Source organism: Eptatretus burgeri, chromosome 11 (genome assembly GCF_056783735.1).
Source record: "Eptatretus burgeri isolate ZD-2024b chromosome 11, Ebu_testis_v1, whole genome shotgun sequence".
Taxonomy (NCBI): Eukaryota; Metazoa; Chordata; class Myxini; order Myxiniformes; family Myxinidae; genus Eptatretus; species Eptatretus burgeri.
This window is the reverse complement of record NC_140971.1, coordinates 92,345,733-92,367,892: the sequence shown is the minus strand read 5'-3', so window position 1 is coordinate 92,367,892 and position 22,160 is coordinate 92,345,733. Positions and strand designations below refer to the sequence as shown.

Below are 22,160 nucleotides of genomic sequence, written 5' to 3'. Positions count from 1 at the left end.
AACATATTCCTGATTCGTTTGAGCACAGTCACCATAAGTGCATTTGGATTCAGATAATCTTGACAAATCTCGACAATAAAACTTTCAGAAATGTCCCTTCACAGCCAGAAAACCTGATCTTTGTATCTCATTTAATTGTATTTTTTATTGTGGTTTGAATTTAAAACGGTAATTTGTGGACACCACGTACATTATTCGGCAAAAGTCTTACGTCAAAATTATCCAAATCTGCAGTGTTAAAATGATAAAATCTGCACTACAATGAGGTCAAATCCTTAACATTAGCAGGTCAGACGAGCCACACAAAATGTAATGATGGAGGCTCTGACATCAGTCGCCTCTTCTTTAGCACAGCAGGCCCAGCTCGGTTCTGCTTGGGTTAATATTCCGTGTGACAAAGGTAAAGATGTGTTGAACAAGATGGAATGATAATGTCATCCATTATCTCTCGGATCTGAATTTTCAGTGCTTTGCCCAACCTTCGCCAAATACAACTATAATGAATTACAGAATTTTTATGAACCTGAAAAACAATTGGGGAAAGGAAGGACATTGGGGAAACATTAAGTGGCCAATGAAGTGCAAATTAAACATTCATCTTGGTGGTAGATGTGAAGTTCTTTTTTCTTTCTGATGCAAATCCGATAATTTTTCTGTTCACAGAATATATCAATATTAATTTCTAATTATTTAATGCGTCTTGTATAATGCATGGAATAAACCAATTACAATGCAGGTCTAAGCATTTCGTTTTTGAGTCTTTTGCTAGATGCAAATTTCATCTTTTAGCACCAGTCTCTTGACTCAGCTAAGAAGATCATAAATTAAAACTTAATAATATGCCAGCAAAAATTCCAGCTGTGGTCTGAAACACTTGTTTTTTAATCCAGATTTGTGGTCTTTGTTGGTATGTGACATGATGTAGAGCAAACAGCCCTTTCCTGTAACTTTTCTAGGTTGCGTACCTGATGTAGTCACGCCGGCACAGCACCATTCCCTGACGTGTGTAACACGATGGCCCGAGATCGGCGAGGGGTACATGGCAGCACATACAGCACAAACAGCGTGTGTGCCAAAAAGCCTCAAGAGCAAACAGCAGGAAGCGGTCCGAAATGGGTGCCCCGCAACCGGCACACGGACGCACCGACGTCGGTGTCCCTGCACCTGCGGCACTCGCCGCATCCGCGGTGGGACCCATCACACCGCGAGGGGTCACCATGGTGGGCAAGTGCATTGGTGAGTCCTGCAGGAATAAGTTTTACATCAGCCTTTGTTCATACTTTGTGCAACAATATACCTTAACCGTATCTATATTCGCACAATCACAAATTAAATTGCAATCGCGTGTATGTTTCAATGCTGTGGACGGGTCGCTCAATGCAGAGTTCACAATCCAACAAGTAAAATTGTTTTAAAGAGAATCGATTTCTAATATCGTGCTGTTTATTAACTCTGAAATACCATGAATATTGTGCAGCACGTACAAGGTATTAAAACTTGCTTTGAAAGAGACCGTTATGAAAGTCTTCAAGGAGACACAGAATTGTGAACAACATGGGCAAGAGACAAAATAGCCTTTTCTAACACACGACCTGTGCATTCATTCGTGAGCAGGGAATTCCATTAGAATACAAGAAGCCAGAGGAAAGGTGGATAGGCCCCGACGTGAGAAAGAATGCACTAAAAGCCGTTACAAACGTTATACATCATTAGAACTCCACTTTAGAATGCCATAAGCGATACTTATTGGGCAAAGCGCCGGCGGCAAATAAGGAAACAATTTTAGACTAATTGAAACCTTTCACGTCCTCACGTGAAATGAGGGTGAGCATTTGCTTGGGGTGTGGTTACGAATTGGTGTGCGGATAAAGGTGCCTTTGTTTGGGGAGGTTACGGTCATCGCCCCCTCTCTGATTGCCGGGTGATGGAGCGAGTTTCCTTCCCCCTCGCAGAAACACGAGTTGCCTCTTTGCGTCCAATCCTGTGCCTAGTCACTGCCGTTCGGTCTTTATCAACTGTTTGTTTAACATAGTGTTGCCCTTTGAGAGCAGTGGGTGATTAGCAGCAGGTGTGGCAGCTAGAGACTGTGCTGGAAGTGAGGACTGATCCTTCCCCGCAAGCTCTCAGCACACTACGTCTACGGTACCCAAATGGCTATCGTTACAAATCAGGGCCGCTTTTGCGTTCGGCTCATGTTCGCCTTGACACTTATTATTTAAAATCCAGTTACGACCCAGTTCGGACACCTCGAGGAGATTTTTGAGCAAAAGTTCAAAGTTGTTTCATCAAACGTCAGTAGATCGATTGTGTTTAAAACAAAATCACCCCGCCAAAGAGAACCACAACGACGCTTTGAGTGAATCAATTCAATATGTATTTAGAATCACCATAATTACATGAGCTTTTGTCATTTGTAGTGCACTGACGAAGAGCTAATGTCCAAAACGTCAGCTTTACCTTGATTGCAAAAAGGAGATAGCATACTTTTCTCAACTCATAGTTGGGAAAACCTATCTCTTGAAATCTCTGAAATCTACAACTGTATCATTGTAACAAACACTTGGGATTGGGGTGCTTCAACAAAGTGACAACAAATCGAGATGATAGATCCATACAGGCAAGGGCGCTGTAAGTGCGCCCCCCCCCCCCCCCCGAGAGAGAGAAAGAGAGAGAAAGAAAGAGAGAAAGAAAAAGAGAAAGAGAGAAAGAAAAAGAGAAAGAGAAAGAGAAAGAGAAAGAGAAAGAGAAAGAGAAAGAGAAAGAGAAAGAGAAAGAGAAAGAGAAAGAGAAAGAGAGAGAGAGAATGTTTATACAAGGATATATTTACACACACACACACACACACACACACACACACACACACACACACACACACACACACACACACACACACACACACACACACACACACACACACACACACACACACACACACACACACACACACACACACACACACACACACACACACAGTAGAATGGGTGCCCTTTTCATGGTGAAAAGTGACCATTTTGTTGGGACGGGGAGGCACTCTTTTTGTAATGAAAAATGCTCTTTTCATGTGTTTTGCCTCGACCACTAAAGGTGGAAGGAGGTTATGTTTTCAATCCTGTCTGTTTGTCGTTCTGTGAGCAGGTTATCTCAAAAGATTATGGATGGATTTGGTCGAAATTTGGTGCACAGGTTGAGTGTATGACAAGGACGAATCGATTAGATTTTGGTGAAGAATCCCGATACCAGACTTTAAATTTTTGAAGTGATTCTTCACCATTGAGAGTTACCGTCAAAATGATATATATAGCACGATATGTAACATGATATGATTATATGATACGATTTTCCACGATCTACTCCAACGGACTAATTAAAGTTTATCATCAAAATATTCTTTCAGTTTTTAGGATTGGATATTGTCCGGAATCAATGTGTCGAAATCTGTTGTGAAATGTGATAATTTAAAGAAATAAAGAGTCTTATAATTAAGCCGATATACCTGTTTACTTTAAGCAAACAAGGCTATGTACCCTCCTCCATACAAACACAAGAAAATGTGTAATTTCCAAAGCATTAAACTTATCTTTTTCAATTGTTTGGAGAATTATATTGATAGAACAAAAAAAAAATGAGGAATGCAACAAAATTAACGAGCTTCATTGAGTTGTATGATTTAATGCATTCACTGGCACACCTCGCGTATTGTCCCCTCGGTAACAGAGGGACTGCCTATCCATAGTGTCTGCCAGATCTGTGTCTATATTTTCAGAGGGTTCGTGAGGAACTTGTGTGTACTCCACAGGGAATCAAAGCAAATCTGGTAAAAAACGGACGTTTAAAAAAAGTCGGGCATCTCCGGGAAGTGTATGTTTAATGTGTGGCAAAGCCATTTGGCACGTGCTCTCCAAACTGCTTGGTTGTTTGTTTTGGTGAAAGTATCTGTGCTCTCAGTGAAACATCGATTAGACAGACGTACGTTTCCGCCTGTGTTGGGCCCTGCGGTGCCGTGGGGTTGGTGGCTCGGAAGGTGTCTCATCTGCTGGAAATGTGCAATTTTATTTTTATAGGACATCGTTTTGTTTTACCTTTTGTGCGATCTCCTTTTAATATAATACAACCCTCACTTCAACATCGATACATATAAAAAAACAATGTCCATCCGACCAGGTGTTTGCCGTGATCTGGTTGTGAAGGCAGAGAGCAGAGATTGATATTTTGTGTTCTGGGCCTTGATATATTTCTCAATTGAATTTTGCTAATTTCTCGCTTGAATTCCTCTTTTAAAGAACTCTGTTTGTAGGTAAATCTTTGTGTCTGTCGTTTTTATGTATTTTTGCACATGTACGTATATCAACTGTATTACCAGAACAGAACTCGATGTGTGTGTGTGTGTGTGTGTGTGTGTGTGTGTGTGTGTGTGTGTGTGTGTGTGTGTGTGTGTGTGTGTGTGTGTGTGTGTGTGTGTGTCGTTGATTGGTATCTACACATGTGGGTTTCAGAATGTGGAATGGAGTCCTCCAAGGGTGGGCTCAAAGTAGCCACCTTCATTTCAGTAAGGCCTGTCACATTTGCCACGGCAGCCGTGGGGTCTCCAAAATCTACGGCCCCTAGCAATTATACGGCAGCCGCAGTATTTCCACGGTCACACAATGTAGCAGTCACATATGTTTTTATTTTTCGGGGAGCCGCACGGTGTATTTCGAAATTGTGGAGACTGAAAACGTGGGGTTGCCATCGGTCTTTGACTTGATGTCGTACGCTGACCTTAGGGCGTTTCCTGTGGCGGCCATATAATTTTCAAGGCAGACGCAAGGTAGCCTCAAGGTGCCCGCAAGGCGACCGCAGGGGGGCCCTAAGGCGAACGTGCGGCCAGACGGACGGTAACAAGTGGGTTAATTTTTTTTTTTAACCAGTTTTTTTTTTTTTCGGCTTGTCAAATTGCTACGGCGAACGTAGAAATGAAAAAAGTTATAACTCCACGTTATAATTCCACGGCGACCCCTACGGCCTGTAAAAGATAGCCAAACGGCATAGGGCCACCCTGAGGCCACCGCAGAAACTCTGCGGCTGCCGCACGTTTCTGTCAATTCAGAGGATGTACGGCCACCATATCCTCGCCGTAGAGCAAATGTGACTTAGGTCTAAGGGGTCATTTTTCATGGACCGAGCTGTGAAGTTTTCTGTTTTCAATGTTTTGTGCCGAGGACTCTCTACATGATCGTCACTGAGCCCAGGATGGCTTCCAACTGAAGTTCGTTTGCAGTAATTTCCCCAGGGATGGTTTTTAATATCTCTGTGAGGTTCTTCATCATCACAGGTACAACTTTGGCATTCTTCAGCTTCAGGTCTTGGTATTTGGTCATTTTCTTGATTTCTGCATCATTCATCCAAAATCACCGGTAGAACACCTCGATTAGCAATGCCTTCTTCTCTTTTTTTTGCACCCAAGTATGATATCTGGTTGTAATACTTTGTTTTTCGATGTCCACGCCTTATGGGATCAGAAGGTCGTACGTGAGCGGTAGGTACTTCAATGTTTTCAGTGATTGCTTTTGGGTCATTTCCCCACAAATTTTCTGGAACTGGAATGTCAAATTTTTTGCAGATGTGCCAGCGGATTACTTTACAAATTCTGTTGTGTCGTGTGTACAGCTGTTCTGGTTTTTTTTTTTCGTGTTCTGTAATTAAGCGTCACATATCATTCTCTTTGCTAACCCCACCTCCCCCCCTCACCTGTTTTTTTCTGCCCTCCCCCACCCTGCTCTCGGGATGCCCTCTGGAGGATTCTTGGTCTTCGTGGGGTGCCACCAAAACTGATCAATCTGATGTCTGAACTGTACTCTGGTACTGAGAGTGCTGTGAGATGTGCTCGTACCATCTCCGAGCTATTTCCAGTTGTTACTGGAGTTTGTCATGGGTGTGTACTGGCCCCAGAACTTTTCAGCACTTGTATGGACTGGATTCTGGGGAGGATGTTGGAGAGATCAAACTGCAGTCAAAACTAAGATCCAGGCTTTCAATGACATCTTGGATGCTGCTATCCTGTCTGTACCTGTTTGTGGTGAGGATGTTGAGGTCACAGAGAGATTCACTTCCCTTGGCAGTGATATTCATGTCTCTGCTGGCTGTGAGCCAGAGGTCAACAGACGTCTTGGTCGGGCCTGGGGAGTCATGGATTCACTGGTTCATAGGGTGTCGTGCTACCAGTTCTTGTGCGGGAGGACGAAAGTCCGAGTCTTCAGGTCCTTGGTGCTTCCAGTCTTCCTCTATGGATGTGAGACTTGGACTCTGACCAGGGATCTGAGATGGAAACTTAATTCCTTTGGTACCAGGTCTCTTCGGAGAATCCTTGGCTATCGCTGGTCGGACTTTGTGTCCAACGAGCGGTTGCTGAGACTCAAATGAGATTTGTTACCTACATGGTCCGTGAGCATCAGCTGCGGTTGTATGAACATGTGGCTTGTTTTCCTGACGCTGATCCTGCTCACCAGATTCTCTCAGTGAGGGGGCCTCGTGAGTGGAGGAGGCCAATGGTCCGACCACGTGCCTCATGGTTGCAGCACATTGATTAGCACCTCAAGGAGATGGGGATGGGCCAGGCATTTGCCAAGGGAATGGCCAGACGGAGGCCCCTGGAGTACCGGCGGAAAGTGGACGCAGCAATGCGCTGCTCTGGCACATGCTTCCATACCTGACCTGACCCACCCTTCTCTCTCACTGTCAACTCCTTGCTCCCCCCTCCTCATAAAATGCAGCACTCTCCTCCCACACCTCTGTCACTCTCTCGCTGTCTGTGTGTCTGTCTCTGTCTCTGTCTCTGTCTCTGTCTCTGTCTGTCTGTGTGTCTGTCTCTGTCTCTGTCTCTGTCTCTGTCTGTCTGTGTGTCTGTCTCTGTCTCTGTCTCTGTCTCTGTCTCTGTCTCTGTCTCTGTCTCTGTCTCTGTCTCTGTCTCTGTCTCTGTCTCTGTCTCTGTCTCTCTATCTCTCTCTATCTCTTCCCTCCCGCAGTGAATAGCAACGTTTGGTGAGGTGTTGCTCTCCCCACCTCCCTCATAGCTACCCCTTCTTCATCCTCTCTGCCTCCCCCTCCCCCTACACCTGTGTCCTCTCTCTCTCTCCTCCCCCCACCCCTTATTATCCCAGTCAGCGAAGCGACGGGTTGTATTTGCTAGTATTTAATAACGACTTCTTTTTTCCCACCTCCACCTTTTTCACGGTAGGTCCAATTACCGAAAGGGACCAAAAGGGACCAAAAGGGACAAGTTCAATGTAGTGCAGCAAAGTGTTTTGATTGAGGACTCAGGAGTCACGTGACCAGTTTCCACACTCAAAGTAGTGTGACCATTTTACAAATTTGTGTAATAATCAGGAAAATGGTTGAGTAGTTTCGTCTCATCGAATGACAAGAACTATACAAGCACACAGCACAAAATATCAATCGAAAATGAATATAAAAAAATGGTATCCGGTGAAGCACTTTGTTTAATAGTCACATCTCACTGAACACTACTGCAAAGGAACTGTATTATGCTACACTTGTCCATTTTGGTGATTAGACGCAATACTTTTCCGCTTTAGAGGTTGTTTAATTGAGGTTACACGGTCATTTCAGGAAGGAAATAAGTGGCCACTGGTCATATCAAGCAGATAGTCTAAATGAAGGACCATTCACTGAGATTTTATTTTGAGATGACCTCACCATGGTCGTTGAAGCCGAGCGATTGGTGAAACAAGGTGGCCGCAAGAGCAGGTTTGACTGTGTCAAACCAAAGATAGATCAAACTGAGCAAAAGAACCCAACTGGCCCAGATCTTTCCCAGTTGTGCCCATTGGAGACCCCGCCCAGGGCTGAAGAGTCACCAGCTTCAGCTCCTTGGGCTCCCTCCGAGGCATGAGTCAATGGAAGATCACATCCGAACAGGGGTGCCAACAAGCCCATCATCGGGACAGTCCAAACCTTCCGGAGCTCGGGGGAGCAAGCTCGGTAAGAGGGAAACACCAACAGCAGAGTAGAAGTGAGAGCGAGACCAAGGGGGAGAGGGAGAAGGACATGGGGTGAACAAGCTGCACACAAGAAGAGGAGAGTAGAGTAGAGTGGGGATGAAACGGAGAAAAGAACAAACCCACCGATAACTAACAAATTAAGAGAAGTGAGGGTGAGGGAGAAAAAAAATCACAATAACCTGGAAAAGGAGAGTGCTTGGGAATGGGGCTATTTGGGGTATAGGAGATCATGATTCTGGATGGGAGTGACCCGAGTATGGATGGGGGGTGCCCTAATGAGATTGACTATCTGCCCAGCCCTCTTCCACTTGTGGCAGTGCACTGGATGGGAGCTGAACCAACAAAATGTAAAGACATCCCATCCAATCATCACAAGCCAGGGCATGTATTGCTCAAGTAGGCCGGCAGCACGTGACCTGCCACTTCTGGTGACAGGGCATCTCTAAGGACATGCTGGACAGTTTTGTCCCCTGTACACCAAGGAGGAGAACACAGAGTTGAAGTTGATAACTTCCTCCAGAACAAACACGAGTACCGAAAGGTGCTCATGAGCAACATGACACTCAATATATCGTTGTACGGTTATTCCTAAGACAAGGGGCCAAAACATTTTATGTCGTTTGTGCTACAACATGGCTCCCATGCAATATATGCACTTCCCTGAGATATATACGTTTTAAAACTTGTGACAACAGCCAAACAAATGGTTAAGATGTTGTGATCCTTCCTAAATGCCTCAATGAATCTAAAATAACATGGGCACAATTGTGAGAAGGGCCGAGACAGCAGAAGGGACCACATATCCAAATGTCTCAGAAGCGACCCCAAGAAAACCCACAAAGTCCCACACCAAGGAGCGACTTGGATCCTCTGACAGAGCCATTTTCACAAGGGTACATGAAAAAGTAAAGATCGAAGCGTACAAACATAGGACTTCCCTCCCAGGGAGACGCTCTTCCTGACCACAGTTCTCCTACGCTCTTCTCAGGTTCCCCAAAATAAGCTGAAAACTGCTTTTCCAGAGCCCGTTCCATCAAAACAGGAACCGGGGAGATACATTCCAAAAACAAGAATCTCACTATCAAACATAGTTCCATAACTAATGTACCCCTGCAAAGACATATGGCAAAGCTGTCAAGAAGCAACTGTCAACGTCACCCGTCACTCGTCACTCGGATTAATTTTGGAAGAGAAGGCCGATTGAAATCGCTCGCAGTGACGTGCCAGCCTACACGTTGCAACAGAGTTGGTGACAAACGCCGGCATGTCATCCATGTACAAGCTCACCTTTAGCTGCTCCTCATGGGTCCCAGGCACACAGACCTCAGAGAAAGATGGGTCCACTCACAGTCTGCATCGCAAAGGGTTCCATACAAAGGATGACAACAACAGGTGATAACTATCCCGGACCCCAAAAGTGACCGGAAAAGCCCACGACACACATTCATTGACCAAAACTCAGCTTCAACATCCCCATACATACGGCTGACCCAACGCAATAGGTTTGGCCCGAAAGCCAAAATGGTCCAAAGCAACCACAATGTGTTAATGAAACGCCTTGTCGAAAGCCTTTCCCTGGTCCAAACTCAAAATCCCTAGTGGGAGACCTCTCTCTCCTCTGCAAACTGGATCACTTCTTGAACCAATTAACACAAATTCATTAGCAGCATACTTAATATACTCTGCGCTGTTAATTTCATATTGATGAAGTGTTAATTAACACACCAACTGCTTTTCAACTTGCACACGATATAATAGCTGGCCCAGTGGGCCGTAGTTGGGGGAGGATGGGTGGGAGAGGAGTCGAAAACACTGGAAGAACGACTTCGATGCAAGAAACATAAGTTGGTTTCCTTCAACAGTACATTTGATGTCCCATCATCAACATCATATATCTGAGTTACCGATGACCGCACCAAATAGAACTTGAAACACACAAACACCTAATGATTGACTGAACAACCAGGGCTATTCTTAATTCTGCAACATCCTCTACTCAACTTCATGTTAAATGCAAACCTCAAAATAGGTGTACGTACACCTAAAGTAACAATGTTTGTAATGTTTGTAACGTGGAAACAATTGATAGTTTTTTTTTAATTTCTATTTCTATGATTGCCTGGATCATCAGCTGGGTTCAGTCCTTCATCGACGTTACGACCCTTTCAGCCCAGAACCTCTCCAAACGATGGGTCCACACGATCCAGGGGGTGGGTCCGCATCAGTAAATCCACGACCTCAGCAGCTGTGAGCTTGTCGTGGGTCCAGCTGGCAATGCAACCTCAGAATTCAAACTTTATATTTGTAGCATATGGCTTTACATCTACAGAGGGTTTCATGTACTATCCATCCATCAATCAGGACCATACTCTGTGCAGAGTGTTGTTGCTGCCTAAGCAGTCTCCTTGGCTATTAGGCACAATCCCGGACGGGTCTCCACTCCGACACAGTATAGCAGCATGCTGGCACTCATTTTGCCGACCTCGGAAGGATGACAGGTCGAATCAACCCCACCTGGTATTAATTCAACAGCAGAGCGGGATTTGAACTCAGGACCCTAGGATCCCAAGCCCCACCACCCTAAACATTAAGCCAACACCAGGCATATGTAATATCATCCACTGACAATCTTCATCATAGATTCGATGATTTCACAACACACATACAATCTTACACTACCAGTAAATAATGCACATCTTGCTCAGCAGATAAAACGTACTTTTATCCAGCACGGCCATTTCACTTAACAAAGTGTTATTCAAACAAAAGACAACGGGCATTGTGACGGATTTCCCACGTGATATACGGCATCCCATAATAACTACTGAAAATACTTTAAAATGCATTTGTTGTAATGCTTCATCAATCTTACTAGCTCATCTTCCACACAGTGGGACACGGATTTGGTTTTGCAATCACGTTGTGTGTGTGTGTGTGTGTGTGTGTGTGTGTGTGTGTGTGTGTGTGTGTGTGTGTGTGTGTGTGTGTGTGTGTGTCGATGATTGTTATCTCCATAATTCGGGTTCCAGAGGGTGCAACAGAGTCCTCCCAGTACTCGAAGTATCTACCTTCATTCCGGCGAAGGATCATGATTCACGGCCTAAGTTGTGAAGTTGCGTCGTTCTCAGAGTTTTGTTCTGATGGTTCTCTTCAGGATCGTCACTGAGCCCTGCACAGTCTCAAACTATAGTTCGTTTGTAGTTAATTGCATATTGTCTTACTTGTGTCGGTTCCCACCAGACTCCCCGGAATTGTAGGCCGTCGCACACCGATAATTCCGTGACGCAGCGAGTCGCTTAACCGACCGTAGATGCCAATAACTCAACCGCGTGACCTAGGGTCCTCCCGTCGATGGGTTAATCGGGTTACCTAATAAATCACGTGATTTAATTACCGGGGAACATGCCCTCGGTACGCCTTGTCCGAACCGGATCACTCTACCGGATCGGATCACTTTTCTGGATCGGATGCAGCCGAGCGACACTGCCAAGGACGTACCGGTTAAAAGGAACGGATCGTGGGGAATAAAGTTCCAGCTAAAGTAGGATCCGGACCATACTGGATCAATGGAAGAAAAGACAAAAACGAGCAGGGAACATGATTTATTAAGTCAATTGACAAAAGGGGACACAGAGCAGGCTTAACGCGAAATTAATAAGAATAATAATGATAACGATTTTCTGCAGTCTTACTTAAAGGCCCTGTCACACCTTGACGATTTAGCCAGCCTGACGTATGCTAAATTTTGCCTGACATGTGCAAAATTTGGCTAAAACGCTGGCACATGGCGAATACGTTATGGGTAAGCTTGTATACGTTAAAAGCATGCTGGCATACATCCTAGTACGCTGGATTTTTTCGTAGTATGCTGGCATACGTCTTTGTACGCCGAGGTGTTAGACAAATTTTCCATGCTTGAAATTTTCTGATGTATGCCAGCGTATGACTCACACGTTCCGCATAATGCTGCCCATAAGTTGTAGGCACATTACGCGATCGTTGCCGCACGTCGACACACGTTACTTGAAAGTTACTCATAAGTCGAAACACATCGAGGTAATGTTTAGCGTACCCAAAACTTATTTCATACCTATGAGTAACGTGTTGTAGACACGTTACGCGATCGTTGACACACGTCCACACACGTTACTTGCAAGTTACTCATAAGTCGAAACACGTCAAGGTAATGGTTAGCCTCAGTGTTCCAGACTCCTTGTTTTTTTTTCTTCAGTATGACGGTGATGTTAACACTTCAATTTCTATTGCGGTTATAATATAATATAATTAATAGACTGCCGCTCAACGATTTAAATCATAACCGTACTAGAAATCGAAGTGTCAACTTCACCGTCATACCGAAGAAGAAAACAAACAAACAAACAAAAAAAACCAGGGAGTCTGGAACACTGACGCTAACCATTACCTCGATGTGTTTCAACTTTTGAGTAACTTACAAGTAACGTGTGTCGACGTGTGTCAACGATCGCGTAGCGTGCCTACAACTTATGCCAGCGTATGCGGAACGTGTGTCATACATCGAGTACGTCGAGAAATTTTCAACATGCTGAAAATTTCTCGACGTACTCGGCGTATGACGACGTATGCCAGAAAACTACGACGTATGCCAGCATACTATGACGTATGCCAGCGTGCTCTTAACTTATACAAAACTTACCCAGAACGTATTCGACGTGTGCCAGCTTGGTTCGGCAATTTTTTCATACGTCGGCATACGATGGCTAAAACGTCAAGGTGTGACAGCCACTTCACACTTCGATGTCTAGTGCGGTTATGATTTGAATCGTCGAGCCGCAGCCTATGAATAGCCTACGCCACGTGATCGTCGGCGATACGCTACCGCGCGCTATGCATAAGTTACACTATCGTTGGGCATAGGTTGTGAACGCCGACAACACGCTCAGAATTCGTTGGTATAAGTTATCTATATGTGATTAAAACGTTCTGTGTACGTTACTAATACGTTATGCATACGTCCAACACGTTATTATACGCCCAAAACTTCAAAAAAACATCAATAGTTCAGCATACGCCAGCGTTTTATATACATTTTGAGACCTTGCCATACACTGGCGAAAACGTCAAGGTGTGACAGCCCCTTAAGCAGACAGGCGCCAGCACACACACACACACACACACACACACACACACACACACACACACACACACACACACACACACACACACACACACACACACACACACACACACACACACACTGCGTCTCTGTCACCTCTTTTAATTCCTCCTTTATGGTGCCCAATTCCTGGTTCTTTGTCTCAACCTGTCCGAGTTCACATGTTTCTCTCCCAACCACCAACGTTTTGCTCGTCACCTCGACCTTACCCGTCGTCATCGCAGGGCGAACACCTTACACACTCCCCTTCAACTCGGTCATTTCCCCACGTACAGTCCTGATCCCATTTGTAAAATTCAGGTCCATGTTTTTCATTTCGCCCTTCACCTCTGCCAGCTCTGCCTTAATTTCCTCCTGACCCGCCTTCAGTGTTTGCATATTCCAATCCATTTTTCCATATTACCTCTCAGTGTTTGCATATCACTCCTCTGTTGGTTTCGCCCCAGGTCCATGCACTTCATCATTTGTTTCATTATCTCCATCAACTGGTCCGTGTCCATTGGCTTTGGCGGAGCCGATCTGCTATGATCGGGTGAGGATCCGATAGGGATCGCTCGGTCCTCTGTGAAGGAAATTTGATGCAGGGGGTCCTCAAGCATTGTTATAGACGCGGTTGCCCCCATTACCTCTAGGTATAGCTGCAGGGAATGATCTCCCTCAAAACTGTTGTCCTGAGCCACGGAGTCCTCTAATATTGTACTCTCAAAACCCACCTGAAGCAGCTCGTCTTGGTCCGCCATGGTCTGTACCGATAATTAAATAAAATCTGAATCCTGCTCTTAATTATCTGGGGGAGGGGGGGGGTTGCTAAGCACACCCCTGGTTCGAATCCCGTTCCAGATACCAAATTGTTGGTATCATCGAACGTGTGAGTCATCGAATCCCATAAATTTTTTATGGGTCCGAACCACTCCTGACATCAAACTGTTGCGGGTTCGAATCCTGCAAATTTTTTATGGGTCCGTACCACTCCTGACACCAACTGTTGCAGGCCGGGGGGTCGGGTGAGAAAACCACTAGGTGGGAGAAGCTATGTCGGTTCCCACCAGACTCCCCGGAATTGTAGGCCATCACACACAGATAATTCCGTGACGCGGCAGGTCGCTTAACTGACCATGGATGCCAATAACTCAACCGCGTGACCTCGGGTCCTCCCGTCTATGGGTTAATCGGGTTACCTAATTCATCATGTGGTTTAATTATCGGGGAACACGCCCTCGGTACGCCTTGTCCGAACCGGATCACTCTACCGGGCCGGATCACTTTACCGGATCGGATGCAGCCGAGCGACACTGCCAAGGACGTACCGGCTAAAAGGAACGGATCGTGCGGAATAAAGTCCTGGCTAAACTTGGATTCAGACCATGCTGGATCAATGGAAGAAACCACAAAGACGAGCTGGGAACATTCCTAATAATGATTTATTTAATATGGGCGAGGAAAGGTATGTGGTACGATAAAGATTTATTGGGGTGTGTTGTGCAGAGATTGGGGAGAGAGGTGTGGGGCAGCAAATAAACAGGCAACTTACAAAAGGGGACACAGAGCAGACTTAACGCGAAATTAATAACAACAATAATTACAATCTTCTGCAGTCTTACTAAAGCAGACAGGCACCAGCACACACACACACACACACACACACACACACACACACACACACACACACACACACACACACACACACACACACACACACACACACACACAAAACCCGATGAAGAGGGAGTTTTGCAACCAGGAAGGGAGGGGAGTTGAGGCCATGATCTCGGTACCTTTGTGCTCGATAGCACGACGCGCCACCAATACGTTTCGGTGGGGGGGGGGGGGGTGGAGGGGGGTGCTCCGTGGTGCGGTACCCGACAGTGGGCGCGCTGTCTCTGACTTCAGCCGCACATGTGGATACCGTGTTTGTGAAAGGAGGAGCTCGAGTCGAGAAGGGGCGAGTCCAGAATGCGAGGGTGGAGTGATAGGCGGGACCAGGTAGGTGGGTGGGGTCAACGTCGTGTGGGTGGAGATGAGGATGCGGAGTCCAGACAGCAGGAGGCGGGTCGTGGGGGTGTCGACGAGGGTGAGGCGAGAGTGGGAGGCAGAAAAAGAGGCAAGAGAGAGACTGCTCCGGCCTTTATGGGACTCGCAGCTCGGGGAGAGGGGCCACCCCGAATCAAAACCTCATCATCTGAATCGGGTGCTCCGATTGGCCCCAACCCCTCACATGGCCTGCCAACTTTGGCCGGAAACCGCCTCACTTCGTTTCCGGAAAGGCCATCCCAGACAGTGAACATATTTCGCTCTGACCCTACAGCATGACACGAATCGCCCACACCAAAATTGGCACGCGAATCGTCCTGCAAAAACCCCCGGGCCATACCCAGGCGACCGGTCAAGGGTCCTGCATGCCCGCTCGGGCGTTCGCCCAGCGTCTATCAACACGCTCGCTTTGCGCGCGCCAACGTGGCCTGCACTGTACATTCCTCAGCTCGATCACAGTCTCGCTGGCTGTACAGGAGAGAAGATGTTCACCATCCATGGAGAATCCACTGCTGCCAGTGAGGACCGAAGGTACATCGCCATGGATAAATCCATGCACGTTTCACGAGCGACGTACGTGTCTGCTTTCGAGCACATTCCATACAGTGCGTGCGGTTCCGCCATTACGCACGTGGCCCGCGTTCGCGTTCATGCGACTCCGCTAGCGTGTGCGCAGGGCGTACACCAATATGTGTTGGATATAGAGGTTGAAAAGGAACAAGCCACTTCTTCTCCGCACACTTGTGTCCCACCAAGCATGGCGTGGAGTCGGCTTTATCGGCCTCCGTACGAGTTTCGTGCAGCGTAGGCGTCGTGCTGGCTGTGTTTCCCGTGCCGTGAAAAACACCATTCGTGCAGCCTCTAAAGAGACATTCATTCGCATGCCTTTTCAATGCAACTGGCAATCCTTCCCAGACCATCGGAAGGTCGAGTCGACAACCCCGCATTGCCAAGCACACATGACTCGCCGCACACGCCGGGGTTAGGGCTCGCCCGGGAATGAGGATCTCGGTGCAGCAGTTCTCTCACAGCGGCGTCGCACGCGCTGGCCTACACGAAGCCCCACCTTACAGCGAAGGCGCACGTGGCTGATTTACCTCAGGAATAATCAGACGGAAAGAAGAATGGGGAAGAAATGCAGAAAAAAAATGATTTAAGCAACCCTAGCTATTAGATCATCACAACGCACTCCCTTGTTGTCCCGCTAAACAAAAGGAAGGGGACTATCTACACGTATAATGATGGAATGACTGGCTTGGGACACCTATCTGTTGGATGCATGCGGTTCCGAGAACCGCAACAATATCATGATTTGTTCTCCATCCCAGTTAATTTCATGATTCCTTCTCCGTTCTCGTTGGGCTGACCTCTTTTTAGTCATTTCAATGACCCTTCTTTGTCTATCCCCAATCTGTGGAACTCTTTTTTTATATTTCCCTGCTCTTTTGTGTTTCTCCCAGTTTATATATATATATATATATATATATATATATATATATATATATATATATATATATATATATATATATATATATATATATTTATCTGTTGATATTTTGTCTTGTATTTTTCTTTTGTCTTTTTTGCGATTGTGTTTGTGTGTGTATGTATAATTTGCATAATCATGTTCAATATGTGCACAATCAAATATCAATATGCATTTAGATAATACGTATAATTGGTCATCTGTAATATGTGTATAATCATGATTCATGTATGTGTGCACATGCGTGTACGCGCCGTCCCCACCGGTCGTCATCTCCACTCGTGAGTCTCTCAGACTGAATGGAGCCTTCCTTGGTCCCGACGCATCAATCTTCACCCCAGAAACGAACCACTACTCATGGACCAAGCAGTCTCCATATCCGTGCTCCGTTTCCCCCATCTGTCCCCGAAGTGGCGACGATGTCAATACTCATGACCTCCCGATATGCCCAGTCTCGGTCTCTTCAATCCTCGACGGAATGAAGTCGGCAATATCCAACAAACCACAAGACCAGGCTGTGTTCCAAGCGCATGTCGATTAGCGCAACTCCAGGTGCCACTCGCCGAAGCTGCCGTCCTTGGCTCGGTACTTGCTCTCATCAAAGTCATCTTATTTGGTGCTTTTGTCATCAAATTTTCAACAAATGTTCATTATCAGAATATGGAGAACACTAATTTAGAATTTTTGAAAACATTTTTTGTTTCGCTCTTGTGTTTGTCAACTTTGATTACAAAGCAGATGCGGATGGGCATTGCATTTTAAATTCCTTCTAGTTATATTTAAATTTCATATGGTGCCATTTGCGACCTTAAATAACATTTGTTTTTACCTGATAACTGCAGCTCCATGTTTTAGTAAACGTCTGAGCAGCTGTTTTAATCTATTGATAAGTTCTGTGCTGTACTGTTCTGGTCATTTCACCTGTACCTGTACCATAGAAGAGCTTTCTCGGAATGTTGCTGTCCAAGTTAGGCATTCAAAGAAGATGGAACAGAATGTCATTTTCTTTATCAAACAATTTGTTGTGAAACTTATTATAATAATATCAAGGAAATAGAAGGAACTTCAATGCAGGAGGAGGCTAGTAGGCCCATCAAGCCTGCTGCACAATCATGATAACATTTAGTACTCCCCATACCTATTACTTGCAGATACCTATCCAACTCAATTTAAAAAACAATCCGCTGACCAACTGTCACCATCTTTGCGGGGAGACCACTCCATGCATTCACTGCTCTCCGAGTGAAAGACGCCCGTCTTACTTCTGTTCTAACTCTTCTTTACTCTTAAACTGTGACCCCCTCATCCCGTAAGTGTCCATTCTGCTGAAAAACTTTTCCCTACTTTTTTTGTCTATACCCTTCATTACCTTAAACATCTCCATCAGATTCCATCATAATCGTCTCCTTTCTAATGTAAGACGTCCTGTCTTTTTCAGCCGATCTTCAAAGCAACTGGGATCAATCAAGAAACTGCCTCGTAGAACTCCAATAAATTTGTTACACATGACCCCCCTTTAGTAAATCCATGCTGACAATCTTTAATTTGTTTGGAATTACTAAAATGGTTCCTTATCCATTCCTTAATTAATGATTCCAAAACTTTCCCTACAACTAAAGTTAAACTGACAGGTCTGCAATTCCTCAATTAATCTCTGGATCCTTTATTAAGCTGGACAGTTCACAGAACACATTACCCCGTTACGTCTTGAGAAGCAAGGTCATGGATGGGGTCAACGAGCCACAAATTTGATTGGTCACGATGACGTAACATTTTGTCCAAGTCCTGCTTCGAGGAAGGGTTTTGAAAGTGCCAAAAAGGCGATTTGTGTTCTACAGTATTCAAGTATATAATTCAATTGAAATAAGAGATTTTAAAGTTTGTGGAAATAAAATATATTCTGGAAGTTTACCACCATTGATGCATATTACACAACCTTTTTTACACAACCTTAACACGTTGCATTTGTTCTTTGTGCCTGTTGTTTGTGTCCTATATGACGCCGTTAACCATTTGAGTGCTGTTGGCCATGATCGTGGCCTCACTAGAACATGTTCTTTGCCATGATCGTGGCAATTTTCTTCTAATTCAGCCACTCCAATGTGGCTTTAGCTTTGTGCTTTGGATCATTGTTCTGCTGAAATGTGAACCTCCTACACAGTTTCAGATTCATGGCTATGTGAAGCAGGTTTTCATCAAGGATTTTCCTGTACGTCGCACCGTCCATTGTCCATTCTACCCTGACAAGTTTGGCAGTCCCTGCTGATGAAAAGCAGCCCCATAGCATGATGCTGCCACCACCATGCTCAACAATAAGGATGGTGTTCACCCGGCGATGTGCAGTGTTAGGGTTGCGCTGATGGACAGGGGACCCCACACTACACCAGACTCCTCGAGGGGGCCAGGTCTTGCCACAGCACCCGTGGCCGGATGCCATGTCAAAATTCTGCCAGTGCAGCTCCCTTGCTGCCTGCCCCAACCCAATCTCCAAGGGGGACGCAGACGGCCCCCTTAACCTCCGAATTCTGCAGCCTCGGGACCAACTCATGCCAAGGATGCTATAAAATAATTTCCCATTTAAATTTAAAATTTGCTGGTGGCATTGAGCCTCCCGCTCTTCCATCTTTCCTCCATCGTCATGAGTTGCCAGCTGTTCATGACTCAAAGCTCCTACCTCTGAATTCACAGCACAAAATATTTGCATTCCAATTGGGGCTCTAACTGACAGGCCGCTATGGGCCTGTCTCTTTATCAATGCCCTGCTGTTCAACTTTTTCCCTACCTGCTGCCCCATGTCAACCAAATCACATGAGGAGCGACAACCCTGGGCACCGAGTCAACCCCAACAGGATTCACCCGGCACATCTCGGGAACCAGCACAACTACTGCTGACACCAGCTCACCCGACGAATGACGCAGCCTCGCTCTCCAGCACCACCATGAGCAGGCTCGGCCGTCACCCCACAGGCTCACACACCTGGCTCGCCGGCTCAGGTTCGGCTGCCTGTACGTGTCTCCGAGCCAGCGCCGCGTCATACCCTGTCGGTCCCCGACGTGCCAGAGGAACCCCTGCCAGGCCCAACTGCACACCCATGAGTGCCACACCACAAACCACGCAGGTTGTTTCACAAACTACGGAGCCTGTACTGTCCCCTTCTATACCCTCTTTCCAGCTTGTCACATGGCTGGTCTCTTCCTGGCACAAAACGACATCTACACCAGCACGATATTCTTCCAGCCAATTATTATTTAACAAACATGTCCCCTCCTGTACCCCAAAGTTAAACCAACCTTTGGGCACAGGAGGGGACATGTTTGTTTGGGGCCATTATTTAACGGCGCAGTGCCCCTAACTGCACTGCTAGAATGTCATTAGTTTTATTCATTTCTTCACCCATTTTATTCATTCATTCTTTATTTCCTTGATCCATTTTATTCATTTGTTCAAATAGTAAATGAAATAAGTCCTGGTTGGACACCGCACCGGCTTCCTGTCTTGATCTCTCAGGAATGGGGGAGGCTTCTTACCCTAACCTCTTCGCTAAGTCCCAAACTCGGCTCGTTTCCTTCATCCTCACAGTCTCCCTCGACCGCACGCATGTCTCTGTACACCCGCCATTTTGTGCAGCGGCTTTTTCCTGCGCACACCAAGGAAATAAAAAAGAAAAGTATTTTTAAATTTTCAGCGCCGTCGCCTGCGCTCTCCTGAAACCAATTAACTCTTAATTTGGAAGTCCTCGGATTCCAAATCCCACATTTCTGACACCAATGTAGCGTCGACGGCTCAACTAATGTCGGGCTCGTAGCGGCGGGAGGTTGAAGTCCCGCGAAGTCCCGAGTGGCTCAAATGAGGCGTTCCGAATTAATGGCGGTGGCACGTCGGTCGTCAGGAGAGACACGAGGAAACTTAAACTTTCGAACCCAATGGGTTTATTTCTCCAACCGCAATCAGTAATATATATTTTTTTAAACCAGGGAGGATTTAACCGTGACGGAGGAAACGACTGCGGGTTGTGGTGGGGAGGAAAAGGAAAATACTGAATCGATAATATATAATTAATGATGTACAAATGGGTTATTATTATTGTGCAGAGTGAAAGGGTGGTAATTCCAGCAAACATGCTCACACTGATTAAGCATAATCGTCAGGCAGGACACATGGGAATGAACGCTCGTCTTAGGGCAGCTCAAAAGCTTGTGGGCCATATAACCTCTAACTTTCCTCGCCAAGCGTGCCGCATGACATTCGCCAGTATGTCGAGTCCTGCAAAATTTGTGGCACCTATAGTAATAAACATGCTCCTGAACACCCAAACATGCATGAAGTGCCGAGCTACTCAAGTGAGAAAGTTGGCACTCGTCCGTTTTCACTACAGGACTTTCAAAATGATGTAATCTGCAACAGAATGTTTGGTGTGCACGTGCAGAAACCTTTAAAAATGGCGATGTTTGAGGCACGATTAAATATACCATGTGAGCGAGATAAGGATCGTGACCGAAAATGGCTCACGAAGCTTCTAAAAGAAGCCAAAAATACTTGGAAAAGTACCCGAGAGAAAGGGCCGTGCCTCTGCACAACGAAAGGTTTGGAAAATTTTCTCAGCTCGCCGAAAGGGCAGCTGCCTGTACTGCAAACTACCAACCATGTGGGCGGGTGCAAGGCCCAAGTAGACGGGCATGTGCTATACAAACCCCTGATGGATCTCTACCATTGAATGCACTTTAAACATTGTGGGAATGCCTCCCATGAACGTGGCAGGCTTGTCGATATTTCTAAAGGACGTCTGCAATTGGAAAGATGATGCTGTGCATCATTACCAAGCAACGCAAATCAACTCTTTGGCAGAAGGCATCTTCACGGTGTGAAAATACACAAAGCTTGTGTGAGATTATATTCATGTGGGAGCAAGATGTAGGTTTGGGTGCTTCTTGGTTTTTTTTTTTTGTATACACTGTCGAGGCTCATATGAGAGCTAACACACAGAGACACACAACAAGGGGAGCAGGAGACAAGAGGGGTGGGAGAGGGAAGGGGAAAACAGTGGGGAACAGAGACATTAGGAGATCTGTGGAAGGGAGAGGGATGGGGCGGGGAACACGGGGTATACAAGATGGACACCACAGGGACTTTCAGGAAGGAAAGCAGGGAATTTGAAGAAGGTGGGATTGGGGTGGATGAAGGAGGTAGAAAAGATCAAGGTTTTGGATAGAGGAAGATAAGAGATGATGGTGAACAGCTGTTTTGAAGACCTGGAGGGAAGAGTGGGATTGAATATTGTGGGAGTTTATTCCAAAGGCAGGGAAAAAGAGGAATGAAGGAGTGACGGTGAGCAGTGATTTGTGATTTTGGTAGTTTTACCAGAAGGGGGTTGCTAGTGGACCTTGAGCGTCCTGTGGAAATATGGGGGAGGGGGGGGAGCGCCCTGCGGGAGGTCGGGGGGGGGAGGCTGGAGAGGAGACTGTAGAAGACAGAAAGACCACCAACCTGCTT

General features: G+C 46.0%; 1 protein-coding gene across 1 annotated transcript in view; it reads right to left on the bottom strand.

Annotated features, from left to right (window-relative positions):
* LOC147017657 (LIM domain transcription factor LMO4-like) overlaps positions 1-22,160 on the bottom strand; it is a 61,079-nt gene that overhangs the window by 28,606 nt on the left and 10,313 nt on the right. The window contains exon 2 of the mRNA XM_085847403.1: positions 966-1,243. Within this exon, the coding sequence (XP_085703529.1) occupies positions 966-1,234 (269 nt within the window). The 5' untranslated portion in view covers positions 1,235-1,243. The remainder of the gene's footprint in view (positions 1-965; positions 1,244-22,160) is intronic.